A 15,386-nucleotide genomic window follows, 5' to 3' on the forward strand; every position below is an offset into this window, starting at 1 on the left:
TAGTGAAAATGAATAGAATAATCTGAAACTAAAAGAAGCTGGTCTACTTATACTTAGACCGTTAATTGCCCTTTATCTAGCCACGAAACTAAATTCAGTTTCTCCCTATTCAAAACATCACCAATATTCACTAAATATAAGACTTCTTAGTGCCTCCTACAGTTACAAGGTAATAAGGCATTTTTGTGGTGTAGGGAGCTGAGGTTAATGTATACAATGAAAATAGAGAATTATGCTCTATAAACATGTTTTTTGGAGTGATGCCATAGAATTGAATCTGCTTGTTTGACAATAGCATGTTCTCATGGGACACCAGGGGCTTATCTGCTGATGGAGTTGTAGTAGCAAGAATAAGGACTCATCTTTTATTCCAACAGCTTTATGAGAGCCTCCCTAGCTTCAAATCATAGCTGATGATCATAGAAGACTATAGCAGGGATCCTGACTGCTGAGATGAGGATATGGGCTTTCCAAGGTCTTAGCTGTGGAGTAAGACTGCTGTGTTGAGGTGGGAGTAGATAGGATAGAAACAGCCTGAAGATTGCAGATGAGGAATTTGGGAGCATGAACTAAGAGTAATGACAATGACAATGATGATAGGTAACTTTTTTTTTTTTTTGAGTCTTTATTATTGTTAAACACACATGGTCTTATGTACATGCATTTCCACCATGACCCCATTTTGAAACTGATGCTCAGAGAGGTTAATTCCCAAGATTTGAACCTAGGCAATTTGGTTCCAGAATCTGGAAGTGGACTTTGGAGTGAATTTCTCATTTGTTCTGAGAATGGATATTAAGAATGGTTTCTATTTATTGTTCATGTGTTCTAAGTCGCTTCAGTTGTGTCCAACTCTTTGCGACGCTATGGACTGTAGCCCACTAGGCTCCTCTGTCTGTGGGATTCTCCAGGCAAGAATTCTGGAGTGGGTTGCCATACCCTCCTCCATGGGAACTTCCTGACCCAGGGATCAAACCTGTGTCTCTTCTGACTCCTGCATTGACAGAAGGCTTCTTTACCTAGCACCACCATTCTAAGTACTTACTGTTATTAATTCATTAATCCTGACAGTATTCTATGTAGTAGGTGCTTTTATTTATTAGCCTTCTTTGACAGTTAGGGGGAAAAGAGATACAGGGAGGTTAAGTAAATTGTCTAAATGAAGTAACTGGCTCTTGTAATAGAGTTTGCTGCTGCTGCTGCTGTTAAGTCACTTCAGTCGTGTCCAACTCTGTGTGACCCCACAGACGGCAGCCCACCAGGCTCCCCCGTCCCTGGGATTCTCCAGGCAAGAACACTGGAGTGGGTTGCCATTTCCTTCTCCAATGCATGAAAGTGAAAAGTGAAAGTGAAGTCTCTCAGTCGTGTCCAACCCTCAGCGATCCCATGGACTGCAGCCCACCAGGCTCCCCCATCCATGGGATTTTCCAGGCAGGAGTACTGGATTGGGGTGACATTGCCTTCTCCGGTAATAGAGTTTAGTATGAGCTAAAACCAGGATTTGAATCCAGGTATTTATCCCAAGAGAATTCACTGTTAATGACTATTTTATTACCTCTTGGAGGATAGGCACTTCTTGTGATAGGTGATGGGTGCTGTTATGAAAAATGAGAATCACATGGTAAGGGGCTCTGAGGGAGTTTTCAGTTGAACTCAAGAGCTAACTACTGGAAAGGAGGAGATTGAGGCATCAAGGAGTGGGTATGAGCAAGTGACCAGCAGCAGCACAGAAGTGAGGGTAGCGGGGATAAGAGCGGTCTGGGGAGAATGGGTAGTGGGGCAGCGCATTTTGCTTTGAGGGAGGGGATGTGCCACCAACAATTTGAGTAACTGCTCAGCCTCTCTGCAGCTTCATTTTCATATCAAAATCATGAGAAAATTGAGCTAGTCAATTTTAAGGTTCCCAAAGCTTGAGAGAGTTTGAGAGGCCAATAATCAAACTGTACCAACACCATTTCTAACACAAAATTGATGGCCTTGAGAAGTATAAGACCCCAAAGTGCCTTCTGAATCTTAAAAAAAAAAGATTTAGGGAACTTACTTCACTGAAACTGTTTTTCTTCAATGCTCTTATTTCTTGAGACTTTAGAGGATTACATATCTTGGTCTTGAATTACTTTTTTTATTCTCTTCCCATCTTAGTTTCTTTATCTCTATAAGAGAAATATAATGTTTATTTACTCTGTAGCTTTGCTGTAAGGATTAAATGTAGTGATATTTTGGCCCTTAATATTCTCTAGAAATACATTATAGAATTTTTTCACTGAACTATCTATCTGAGCCTTCAAACATGCGTTTTCTGACAAGAAACTATCACTTTCTTAGACTTTTTTATTTCTAGCACCAGCCCTTGGCTTTCTCTTCAGGGTGCCTTTTATTTCTACATGAAAAGAGGGTTTTGTTTTCATTTTTCTAATCACTTAATCATTTTGACCCGTTGTGCATAATCTACATACATGTCTGCTCAAGGAACATCTACACTGCACTGAGGTACTAGAAAGATTCGAGGCCCATTCACTAGTGAAAGCGTATCTGATGCCCATTTTTCATTCTGTGTCTCAACAAAATGATCTTCATACACGTAAATATATAATGTATATATTTATGTAAATTATAGCATGTATTTATACTAATATCATAGTATATATTATATATATATACATACATACATATATATATAAGTTATGGATTCATTTTCTTTGGGGCCAGATGGGACCTAATTTGAAATCAAATATGTTATATCTGAAAAATAGTCAACAAAAATTAGAAAGCACATTAATACCACAGAATTACCGTACAAATATTATTGTTGCTGTTTTAAGTGACAGTTGGAACTGAAGGAGCAGAAAGAAATCAGACCTCCTCAGCGCCCAGTAGAGCGCTGCCATTATCACATGGGCTTTTGAGTCATAATTACCAGACTGAAACGCCCACTGCTATCGATATCACCTTAGATAAATTAACCTCTTCCCTCTTTGATTATTCATCTGTAAAATGAGGACAATAATAGTACCAAATTCACAGGATTATTTAACTTGAATACATGCAAAGCCCCTAACAGTACGTGTAATATGCACACAGAACATGTTCAATAAATGTTAGCTATTCTTATTAATGCTCTGAAATCTAGCTGATGACTTTGCTTCTTATTTTATAAAAATGTTTTTTTCTTTTTTGTCTTGAGTAAGAGACTCTTTTCCTAAATTTACTTGAAACTTTGAAACAGTGGGAATAAATGGAAATAATTTAGTTCATCCATGAAGCCTTGTTCTTTCATTTAAAAGCAGTGGCTGCCATTATATAGACCTCTTTTTGAAAGATTTTTTTTTTTTTTTTTTACGTAAATGTTAACTTTTTTAGTTGGACCAGAGCCTTCCTTTTGTTATGGGCTACATAAATGAAAGGAAAGAACCTTTTTATAAGATACTTTTCTCTGGAGAAGTCTCTGGAAGAATTACTTTGTGGCACATCCCTGATGTTCCTGTGTCCAAGTTTGATGGTTCTCCTAGAGGTAAGACAAATTCTATTTCTAATCACCTGTCTTTTAAGAAATACTTTATAATTAATCTGGTGCTTTTTTTTCAAGTTAAGTAATAGGAGGCTACAAACAAGAAGAAGTTCTCATGTACCACTATGCATTAGATACTAACATAAATATCGGCATAAACATGATGCTTATAGATCTTATTCAGTAGTGTGGCCACTGTAATTCAAATTAACACCAGCTTACTGTGAGTGATGTTTTATTGAATTGAAATGAATGTTGACAATATGAATACAGGGTGGACTGATAGATCACATTCGTATTTTTGAATTTGTCATTTCCATATCCTGTATTCCTTTTCAACTAATTTCTCTATTCGAAAGAGTTTCTCAGTTCTTTTTCAGTTGACTTAAGTCTAAAAATGAATCCACTAATACACATCTATTTTTCTGAGGCTCCTTAAGGGAGAGAGAACCAATAAAAAAGCATTTGGAGTGAAAACAATGCGTAGCAGGAGAACTTTCTGCCTACAGCACACTATTAGGATGGCAAAAGAGCCTCTATGTGCCCCAAGGTATGGTGCCTTGATAATATTTTCTATATCTGTGATGAATTTATAAACCAAATTTTTTCCTTTTGTGTGTTTTCTTCTTAGAGATACCAATAACTACCACTTGGACCCTTCAAGATAATTTTGATAAGCATTCTACCACATCACAAACTATTAGTGACTACTTCTTTGGGTTTAAAGATGAGAATGAAACTGCGGTTGTCACTTCATCAGAGTATGTTCCAAGTCTTGATAAACTAATATGTGGCTGTGAAGATGGGACAATTTTCATTACACAGGCTTTGAATGCTGCCAAAGCAGGACTTCTAGAAGGCGGTTCTTTACTAAAAGGTCTCGAATTTTATTTGACCCTATTTATTTAATTTACCTAAGCTTCAACTAATAAGCTGTACTAAGAAGATTGCTGAAGCTTAAAAAATTGTAGGCATTTGCTAGTAAATTTGTGCATGTTTTAATTCTAAAGTAAAACACATAAAGGTTTTTTTAAAAGTCAAATAGAAGACTATATGATGAGAAATAAATTTCTCTCCTTATTTGATCTTCCAGGAAGATCACCAAAGGCAAGTGCTAATAAGTTTCTTTATACCCTTTCTAAAATGTCCTATGCATATATAGGCATATAATAAGATTGCGGTATACAGTCTTTTAGTTGTATTATAAAAGTGAAACCACAGTCTATATATTTTACTAAAATATTCTTAAATCTTAATAAAATATTTTGGAGCACATTCTTTATGACTTCATTTTAAATGATTAATAATAATTGAATTTTAATTTGAAAAATCTACTATGATGTGTGTTTAAGATTTTTTCTAGCCTTTGGCTACTATAGACAATGCAGAATTAACTCTCTTTGCACATATATGTGGGTATATATATAGAATTATTTTCCAGTAGAATTACTAGATCAATCTTTTTGTATATTTTTAAATTTTTAAATGTTTGATATGTATTTTTATGCATTTTATGTATATTTTTAAATATTTGAAAATATATCTTGAAATGTTTTCCAAAGTACATCAATATACATGTGTATCCACTAACACATATATATAAAAATGTCTTTTTCCTCAAACCTAAGCCAAACTTCTATTCTATTCAACTTTTTAACATGTACCAATCAGGAAAAAGTGGTATCTTCCTATTTTCATTTTTCATTTTTGTGTCAATGAAATATAAATATGTTTTTATATACCTTTGTGCATTACAACAGCAAAAGTCTATTAAGTAAAGACCATTATGCAGAAAGTTGTCTTATGTAAAAGAAGGACATATAGAGGTGACTGAGATTTGGAGTTGTGTAGATAAATTTGTTTGAGGAGGGCATGGCAACCCACTCCAATATTCTTGCCTGGAGTATCCCCGAGGACAGAGAAGCCTGGTGGGCTTCCATGGGGTCACAAAAGAGTCAAGACAGAACTTAGCGACTAAACAACAACAACAACAGTGTGCTTATTGCTCTGTGTCTCAATGGCTGATGCTAAAAGTTAGTAAAAAAGCTTAAGACCTTAGCATATTTGATCTCGGCTGATTCATCTTATCCAGAAAAAAAAAGCAGACACCTACATTAGACTGGTGGCATCTGAATTAATATTCATCTTGGTTTGTTAGTGGATATAAAATAAAGAGGTGTCTGATGGAATAGAAGAAGTAATAATGATTCTTTGGGACCCAGTATAAATAAAAAGAGATTGTGGTCTGTGGTCCTCTCTAATTTTTTTGAGTTTAGCCAATAATGAAGGAAGAAGAAGTGTGGAAACTGAGTATCAGTAAGTTTGTGTTCTACTATAGCTATGGACGGAGAAGGCAATGACACCCCACTCCAGTACTCTTGCCTGGAAAATCCCATGGATGGAGGAGCCTGGTAGGCTGCAGTCCATGGGGTCGCGAAGAGTCGGACATGACTGAGCGACTTCACTTTCACTTTTCACTTTCCTGCATTGGAGAAGGAAATGGCAACCCACTCCAGTGTTCTTGCCTGGAGAATCCCAGGGATGGGGGAGCCTGGTGGCTGCCATTTATGGGGTCACACAGAGTCGGACACGACTGAAGTGACTTAGCAGCATAGTTATGGTATGAAATACCCAGGTTTCATACGGTATGAAACCCAGGTTTTCATACCCAGGTTTTCCTACCAAGTGCCAATGCTAAGAAATTATGTACATTATTTTATTTCACATAGTTGTCTTGTGTGAACTAAGGGCTATTTTGTCCCACTGTTTCAGATGCAGTACCTGTGGCTTAGAGGGAAAAAGCAAGTTGTCCATGGTGACTCATCTAGTAACCAACAGACCCAGAAAAATAAAACCAGATTTGTTTACTAGCAAAGCTATGCTATTAAACATTATGCTGTGTTTCTTCACACTCGCATTCAAGTCACTTAACCCTTCTGAGCCTCAGATGCTTTATCAGTAAAATGAAGTGGTGGAACTAGGTAATCTGTAATATCTTCTGAAGCAAAAATATTTCTGTGAAACTTTGGTTTTCTTTTATACTAGATGTGACTGTGTTGTTTTAAAGGACAGCAGAAATGTTCTGAGATTACTTTTGTAGACACAGAATGTATGAACTGTCACTCTTGTATGATAGAGTTTGTTATTTCTTGGCACTGGAACTGGTAACTTGCTCACATCCTTGAAGAACTAGTAGACTTTGAACACCCAGCTTCAGTGCTCTATCAAAAGCATGACCTAGCTTGTAGTGAGGCACTTGCCTTTTGAAATAATCCAAGGGTTGTTCTCATCAGGTGGCCAAAGTATTGGAGCTTCAGCTTCAGCATCAGTCCTTCCAATGAATATTCAGGGTTGATTTCCTTTAGGATTAACTGGTTGATCTCCGAGCTATCCAAGGGACTCTCAAAAGTCTTCTCCAGGACCACAGTTCAAAAGCATCAATTCTTCAGCCTTCTTTATGGTCCAACAGAAAAGACCCTGATGCTGGGAAAGATTGAGGGCAGGCGGAGAAGGAAGCAACAAAAGTATGAGATGGTTAGATAGCATCATGACTCAATGGATGTGAGTTTGGGCAAACTCTGGGAAATGGTGAAGAACAGGGAAGCCTGGTGTGCTGCAGTCCATGGGGTTGCAAAAAGTTGGACACAACTTAGCAATTAAACAACAACAACAAAGGGTTGTTTATTAATTTTCTTAGTCAACTGCCTACTTCTAATTATATGCAGTTTTCTTACACTAAAAATTTATAAAAGAAAATCTCAGGACTATTTCTTGAACAAAAGTAACTTTCTTTTATTATTTGATGTTTGGTTGTTTTCCAGGTTCCCTTCCTCAGAAAGTTCTCAAAGGTCATCACCACAGTGTTACTTCCTTGCTTTACCCACATGGTCTCTCTTCAAAATTAGACCAAAGTTGGCTGGTATCTGGGGACCAAGACTCATGGGTCATCTTGTGGAATATCTTTACTGAAGAAATTTTGCATAAATTCTTTTTGCAAGCTGGCCTGGTAACAAGTCTTTTGATGTCCCCAGAGAATTTCAAAGTAAGTTAAGATGAAGAGTGAAACGTAACACATAAACTTAAGTTATATAACCTTTCAGAACATTTAAAAGCTCTAAGGAAAAATATCTCGTAGTTCCATGGAAAAGAAAAAATACCCATAATACAACTGGGTGATTTTTATGAATTCCTTTTCTTATTTGTTATGAATTCTACTATTTTTACAGCTTATACAGATAATGTGGCTCTAAAGCAAAAGTCTCATCAATTCTTGCCTTTACAAAAGTCAGTTAACTCTCTTTAACTTACACTTACTTACACTTTTTCCCCTAGTTCTACATCTTAATTTTTAATGAAATTATCTTTTCTTTTTAAATAAAAAGTAATGGACACTGAGGGCTTCCCAGGTGGTGCTAGTGGTAAAGAACCTACCACCCAGTGCAGGAGATATAAGAGACTCAGGTTCGATCTATGAGTCGGGAACATTCCCTGGAGGAGGGCATGGCAACCTTCTCCAGTATTTTTGCCTGGAGGATCCCATGGACAGAGGAACCTGGTGTGTTACAGTCTATAGGGTCACAAAGAGTCAGACACAGCTGAAGTGACTTAGCACTCATGCACTCAATGGACACTCAATGGAAAAATAAATATATAGGAATTATAAATTAAAATTAACTTTTGCCTTTAACAATTTAATAATAATAATGATCATTACATTTTCTTTTTCTTAAATAGGTATTTATTTGCTCTTTTGTTTATTTAACAAATATTTTCAACATTGAACTTTCTCAAATTTATGAGCATCTACCTTATGCTGAGGAAAGGAAATATTTTCAGATATAATCTTCTCATGCAATGTCAGCTTAAATTCAGCCTTCATAAAGCTGATATCTTTGATAAAATATGAACAAACATGTTTTGAGTTCTTTGAGTTTATGTTAATTGACTGACTTGTAAAAATTATTTCTCCACAGTAATATTATGAAAAATCAGCTCCAAAGTAAAACCAGAGATAACTTGCACTATATTTTTGTAGTAAGAAAAAATTAAAGCAGTGTTTCAGGAACAGAAATGATTAAACAAAATAGTAAAACGAAGTTAAGTAAGCCCTACAACCCCCTCCCCCCCAAAAAAAAACAACTGTCTGGTGGTTTGAGGTACCTTGATATGTCTTTTATTCCTGAAGTTCTTCCTTTTTACAAAAAATATATATTTTCCTTTAGACTCCAGGATAGTAGTCCAAATCAGTTTCATTCCTTACCGCTTTTACTTCTGCCTCAGTCATAGCTGATTTGGAGTCAGAGCTCCAAAGATCAGGACACAGTCAAAGCCAAATAAAAGGGGAGTTTATTGAAAGGACATAAAAGGCAATCCTTAGGCATCCAAGACAAAATACTACAGAACCAACAAGGACCTCCTGTAAAGCATATGGAACTCTGCTCAATGTTATGTGGCAGTCTGGATGGGAGGGGAGTTTGGGGGAGAAACCCTCCTCCTCCTGGGCGCATGCTCAGTCGTGTCCGACTCTTTATGACCTCATGGACTGTAGCTCGCTAGGCTTCTCTGTCCATGGGGATTCTCCAGGCAAGAATACTGGAGTGCATTACCATGCCCTCCTCCATAATCGGCTATACTCCAATACAGAATAAAAAGTTTAAAAACAAAAACACTACAGCAGAATCTGCAGTGGAACTTGAACTCAAATTCAGAAACAAAGGTTACTCTTAGAATCTACTGCCCCAATATGGTCTGCTTTTCTGTGATTAGTCCTTTATCTTGCCGCTTCCTATGACTTCTTTTAGCTTTACAACTTCAAATGACTAGAAACGAGAATTCACTTGGCCTAGTAGGGGTCTACTGTCTACTCGAGCCATAGAATCTGTGTTCACATGTTATTTTTGTGTGTTATATGTGTGTGTGAATTTCCTGAAGTACATTGGGCTGTCTGTTCTGGAAGCTGTGGGTTGGGCAGGTTCTCCACGAGGTAGTAGTTGGGCAACAGTGCCATCTGCCCCATTCTACAAGTCCAGCCTCCCCGTATATCACCTGTCGTTTTTGATTTCCCCCTCCTCAGAATTTCTGCAGGCTCCTTTAAAAAGGAGAGGAGAAATTTATTATTAGGAAAAATAACACATCCCCCAGTGCCCCACTGAGAGAGGTCAGTGATTTGCACTGGCAGATTCTCAAAGGGATGTCAACTGATGCTTTTCACATAGCAGCCAGAAGTCTGGCCAGGTGCCTTAGGGAAAGTAGGAGCATCTGTATTGCAAAATGGTTAGAAAAGATAAAAAGAGAGTGCAGACAAAATGCCCACTCCTCCTTCTTCCCACACTCCAGCCATCCCCACTGTGGGCTGATCAGTGCATGGCCCTCGTGGTAAGGCACAGAGCTGCTCTGTAAACTTCTGGGTGAGCCTCGGCAGCACCCAGCAAGAATGGTGTTTGTCCTAAACTATGCTCAAGGTAACCACATGTTGATGTTTTTAAAAGTATCTTAAGAATTTTTGTCCTGTGACACTATTTTTGGTCCTCGTGTCTTTGAAGCTGTACATTCAGCTGGAACTATCTAATGCTTACCTCTTTTAGATTGTGTCTACACTGAGTTTCCTGTTTGGATTAGAATTTGTATAGTTCTGGGAACAGCACCAAATCACATTTTGAGACTGTAAGTGGAAAATACCAGCTCATGATACCCTTGGGCCTAAGCTTGTGTCTACAAATAGCTTCTTTTTGTGGCAACAAATTAGTTCTGGGGTTTATTTTATTCTGCATTATTTCCGACGTCTGCCTCACTGCCTGAATCTGCTGAGTGATGGTCAAGTCCTTCATTTATCTTATGAGTAGATCTGGCCTGGAATTCTCCTCTTGCCGTGTGTCTTTTGACCTTCCTGATATGTCTTTGAATTTAAAATCTACTTGGTGTGCAAAGCCCCTCTGTGCAGTGTTATGTGGAGAGGTGCTATAGAAAGCAGATCCGTCATTTGGTAAATGGGGTTTTAACAAAAACTCATGTTACTAAGGGGGAAATCAGGTTGAATTTTAAAGAAAGCATTTGACTATTTACTTACAAAGAATGCTGGATTTTCTTTTTTCCACAGCTACGAAGTTATCAGGTAATCTGCTGTGTGTGCAGTGACCACTCTGTGGCTCTTCTTCACCTGGAGGGGCGGAGGTGCCTCCTGAGTGCCCGGAAGCACCTTTTCCCTGTGAGGATGATAAAGTGGCATCCCGTTGAGAATTTTCTGATTGTTGGATGTGCAGATGACTCTGTTTACATCTGGGAAATTGAAACAGGTATATTGAAATTACACCTTTTTTTATCCTTTACATACGTATGTATGCATCAAAGCATTTGGCTGGGTGGAAAGTTCCAGAAAATACATGCGAATCCCTCACTTCCTTTTACCTTTGGTTGAGCTACACTTAAAGGCTTCGTTTGCAGGCATGTATGGAAAATAAACACCATGGCCCAAGTCAGACCCTGACCCACTGGTGATTAGCTGACGGAGCAGAGCACAGAACTGAGCCGGATATTTCTGGAAGCTATAAATAAATACATAAGTTATCTACTTTAATTATTAACAAGAGGGAAATTTAGTGTCCTACTATTAGTCTCAAATTATCATTGAATTCTGCCTTCTTCAGCATACTCACCATCTCAGCAACATTTTGAGCTAATTGATGATCAGTAATAATGGAATATAATTAATTACAAAACTCCAAAAAGTTGAGTCAGGGAAACTGAAAACTGAGTGGTTCAATTGAACTTTTGATGTCATAGCATAGAGAATATACAGCTTTAAGTTTTAAGTTTTTTTAAAAAAAGTTTTACTCTATAACTCTTAAGTTGAGAGCAACACATTTCAGGCAAATGCTGGGAACAAATCAAATACGGTGAAGTAATTAATGAATGTGAGTCAAGGGAGTGCACTGGAGAGTACATTTCACTGAAACCATTGCATGATTCGTATTGATTAATCCGTGGTGGTTTTATGTTGGGTGTTATTAACAGACTGGATAGTTTATAATGTTATGGTTTAGAGCCATACTTCACCAAAATAATTACTATTTTCTTTATATTTGACATTCATGTGTTAATGATGACACACAGAGGATGCAACATAATATCACCTTACATTTGTCCTGCTTTGCAGCTTTGATGGGCTTTCATGCTCGTTTCCCATTAGATTGTCACAATTTCTAAGGTAGATAGAAGAGGTATTTTTCCTCATTGTATCCATGAGGAATCTATAGGTCTGATTTGTAAATGTGTGAGATTACACACTAGCAAGGGGTGAGCCAATATGAGGCTCCCCATTGTTCTTTGCACATATTCACAGAACTAGAAGAGCTTTAGAATTCTTAGGTAATCTATCAACTAAGTGGTGTTTGAGTATAATGGATAAAATGGGTTCTAATGCCTGGGCTTGCCTCCAGGACCTACTAATGAAGAACTATATTACCTTGGACAAATAACTGGGCTTCACTGCATGTCCATTTCCTCATCTATGAAATGGGAGTAATAGTACTTGTCTTCCCTTACATTAACAAATACCTAAAATGCTTGTAAACAGTGCCAAGTCTTAAGTAAGAGTTAACTATTTTAAATATTATCAAAAAAATGTTGCAAAATCTTGACTTTTGCTTGTGAAATCTGAATCTGTAAAACATATACCTGGACAAACGTGTGCAACTACATTGTTTTTTAATGGTTACAATAGTATTTATTTAATTTTTTTATATTGGAGTATAGTTGATATAATAATGTTGTGTTAGTTTCAGGTGTACAACAAAGTGGCTAAGTTATATATATACATGTATCCATTCTTTTACAAATTCTTTTCCCAATTAGGTTGTTACAGAATATTGAGCAGAGTTTCCTGTCCTATACAGTAGGTCCCTGTTGGTTATCTATTTTTTAAAAAGTACAACTGCATTGTTTTTAATTTTGAAATTTTAAATACTTTCTAATCAAACATATTTTCTCTTAGAAAACAGAGTCTAGGACGAATTTTTAAAAATCTGGGTACTCATAAGTGTTTTTGGTTCCATTGCCCCACCAGGATACCTTTCAAGCAATGCAACTTTTTATTTCTTTCTTTTTGATGGGACAGGCAGTAACGAAGGGAAGAAAAACCACTAGCAGTTCTTGAAACCATATTTATTCCAACATTGTATTTTAATATTTCTTTTTATGCTCCCCAAATATATAATCAAATGTAGAACAGTTGAAGAATAGAGAGAAACATAAAAAATGGAATCCTATCCCACTCCCTAAAGATAGCTGCTCCTAATATTTTGATCTACTTTCTATCAGACATCTTTCTATGTCAATAAACAGATGTCTGTATTGTATTTCAGTCATGGCCCTGGCCAGAAACTGAATTCAACCCAGGTGGGTAAAATGAAGAGACTGTAATGAAAGGACTCATTAGAGGGATGTGGATAGGGATTAAGGAACAGACAAGGAATGGACAGTGAGGCCGTTACCTGGACACTAGCAGTATCAGGAAGCTCTTACCATCTCTAGGGCTGAAGTGAATGATGAGAAAATAGTAGTACTGGAACCCAATTCAAGCTGAAGCCAAAGAGGGTGATTACTCCCTGGGGTCACAGAGCTCCCTGGGTTTTCCTGGTGGCACCTGTGGTAAAGAACTGCCAGACAATGCAGGAGATGTAAGAGATGCAGGTTCGATCTTTGGATTGGGAAGATTCCCTGGAGAAGGGAATGCCAGCCCCCTCCAGTGTTCTTCCCTGGAGAAACCCATGGACAGAGGAGCCTGGCAGGCTACAGTCCATAGGGTTGCAAAGAGTCAGACATGACTGAAGTGACCTAGCTCGCATGCATAGCACTCCCACCAGAAATTCAGTACTGAAACAAAGAGAGCTGGAGGAAATTCTCTTCTCTTTCCTTTTGCAGTCACCTTCATTAGTTTAATCCAACTGAAAGTCAGACAGGAAGGGCAGTTTTAGAAATCAGCCAAGGGCACAGAGCAAGACACAGAAGGGTATCGGAAGGATGGAGTGGGTTGACAAATGAACAATAATTGACATAGTGGCCATTATGGATATGCCATACTTTAACTCAGGAATCTCCTACAGTTGGTTATTTATATTTTTTCCTATAAAAAAGCTTGTTTTAAAATGGCCATATAAACTGATATGTGCACATTTAGTGCTCGATTAACTTATAGGATATTTGTTCCAAATGAAATTATGAGGCTATTTATCTCTTGCTAATCTGCAGTAATAGTTTATGAACTACCATAACTCATCTTAAGCTTATAACTCGTGAAAATTTGTCACCTATAATTATATCATTGCCTTTATATTTGTGATGTAACTTTTTACTTTTTCAAAGCCTCCTCGGGTTGATAATCTTATTTGAGCCCCACAACACTCTGGAGACAGCTGACAGCTGAATTCCTTACCACACTCATTCCTTATGAATAAGTCTATACTGTTCCTTTTAGTCTGTGTCTGGTATTGGCTTTGTTTTGAGCTGCCTTTAACCTCAGCAATTCCAATTTTGTTGAAAATTTAATGAATTACTTTTTCTCTCTCACGCTGCCTTTCATCTAGCTAATATACTTCCAATATGTTTATTCTACTTGATACTTATATTATCCTTTTCCTGTAAAGGTGGGAAAATCCAGGATCAGGAAGACTTTCCATTTACAGTTTCATAAAGTTAGGGGAGAAAAGTACCAGCTAGGACCAAAACAATTTGGCTGAAAAATGGTCTATGAGGGTCTAGAATATGCTTGTTCAATGACAGGCCTAGCACATGAATGAATGGATGAACCAACCTAAGTGTTCTTGCACTTCAATAGATTGAGTACAAATGAGTTCATCTTACCATTGGCCAGTTGTGGTGACTCTTAGATCCTGGCTGCCCAACTGTAGATAGATCCTTAGCTTTCTCCTTCAAGTCTTCCCTAGGGTTTTTGAAATTCACAGCACATGCCTCACTTCCTTGTGTAGAAGTCTGTATATTTTCTACACCAGCCAACTTTTCCTATTTTTATCCTTTTAGTTTTGCAAAAACTTCATTCTATGTGTGAACAGACCTATTCTCTGCTCCATTTCTCAAGCACTCTGCCTCCTCTGAATACATGGAGAAGGAATAAATTGACACTCAGGCATTTATCAGATCTTTCAGCACTAGAGCAACTCCAGAGCACCCTAGAAAGAAAAATAGGAGGTGTCAGTGGGATACGGATTTGGGGGAAAGAGACCTAGAAATAAAAGGCAAAGGAAAGGGAGTAGAACCAAAAGTAATTAATTCTCAACTGCACCACAAGCCCAGGGGTGGGGTATAGATTAGGCCCCGTGTCACCTTACTCCAGTTGTGGAGGACAGGATACGAGACTAGTTCTTCACAGATGCTTTATAACAACCTGTTCTCACTTTGTTCATGAGATGTATTTATTCACTGATTTATTCTCTCTGGTAGAATGCACAGGCATATTCTAGAGCCATGTACCACCCATGCCTATCTTATCTTGAGATCATCAGAGGTGTATCTTTTCAGTGACAGGTGGCATAGTCAGATACGTAACAGGGAAAAGTGTGGGATCATAGGTGGGCGTGCTTGTCTCATGGGAGAAGCAAACAATCAGAGCAGAGTATTTATGCAGCAGTGGGGGCCCTTGTCTTCTGGATAAAAGTGCAGCGCTGCCAGGTTGGGAGTGATGAGGGCATTCAGTTTTGCTTATTGATTTGCCGGATGTCCCATGATGTTTAGGCCTGATTAGGAAGGGAAAAAATTGGAGATGTCATTTTGATTAATATTTGAGCTCTCACATTGTATTTGGCACTGACAACTCTGGGCAGTTTTGTCACTCTCATTGCTATGAGATACAATAGCGATAATGTAA

The 15,386-nt window shown here is 37.8% G+C and overlaps 1 protein-coding gene across 1 annotated transcript in view; it reads left to right on the plus strand.

The window, feature by feature from the left end:
• The window catches only part of WDR72 (WD repeat domain 72), a 229,246-nt gene that overhangs the window by 50,092 nt on the left and 163,768 nt on the right, over positions 1–15,386 (plus strand). The window contains exons 10-13 of the mRNA XM_055537915.1: positions 3,361–3,511; positions 4,140–4,385; positions 7,330–7,550; positions 10,605–10,800. Of these exons, the coding sequence (XP_055393890.1) occupies positions 3,361–3,511; positions 4,140–4,385; positions 7,330–7,550; positions 10,605–10,800 (814 nt within the window). The remainder of the gene's footprint in view (positions 1–3,360; positions 3,512–4,139; positions 4,386–7,329; positions 7,551–10,604; positions 10,801–15,386) is intronic.

This window comes from Bubalus kerabau, chromosome 10, assembly GCF_029407905.1.
Source record: "Bubalus kerabau isolate K-KA32 ecotype Philippines breed swamp buffalo chromosome 10, PCC_UOA_SB_1v2, whole genome shotgun sequence".
In the NCBI taxonomy this organism is placed as follows: Eukaryota; Metazoa; Chordata; class Mammalia; order Artiodactyla; family Bovidae; genus Bubalus; species Bubalus kerabau.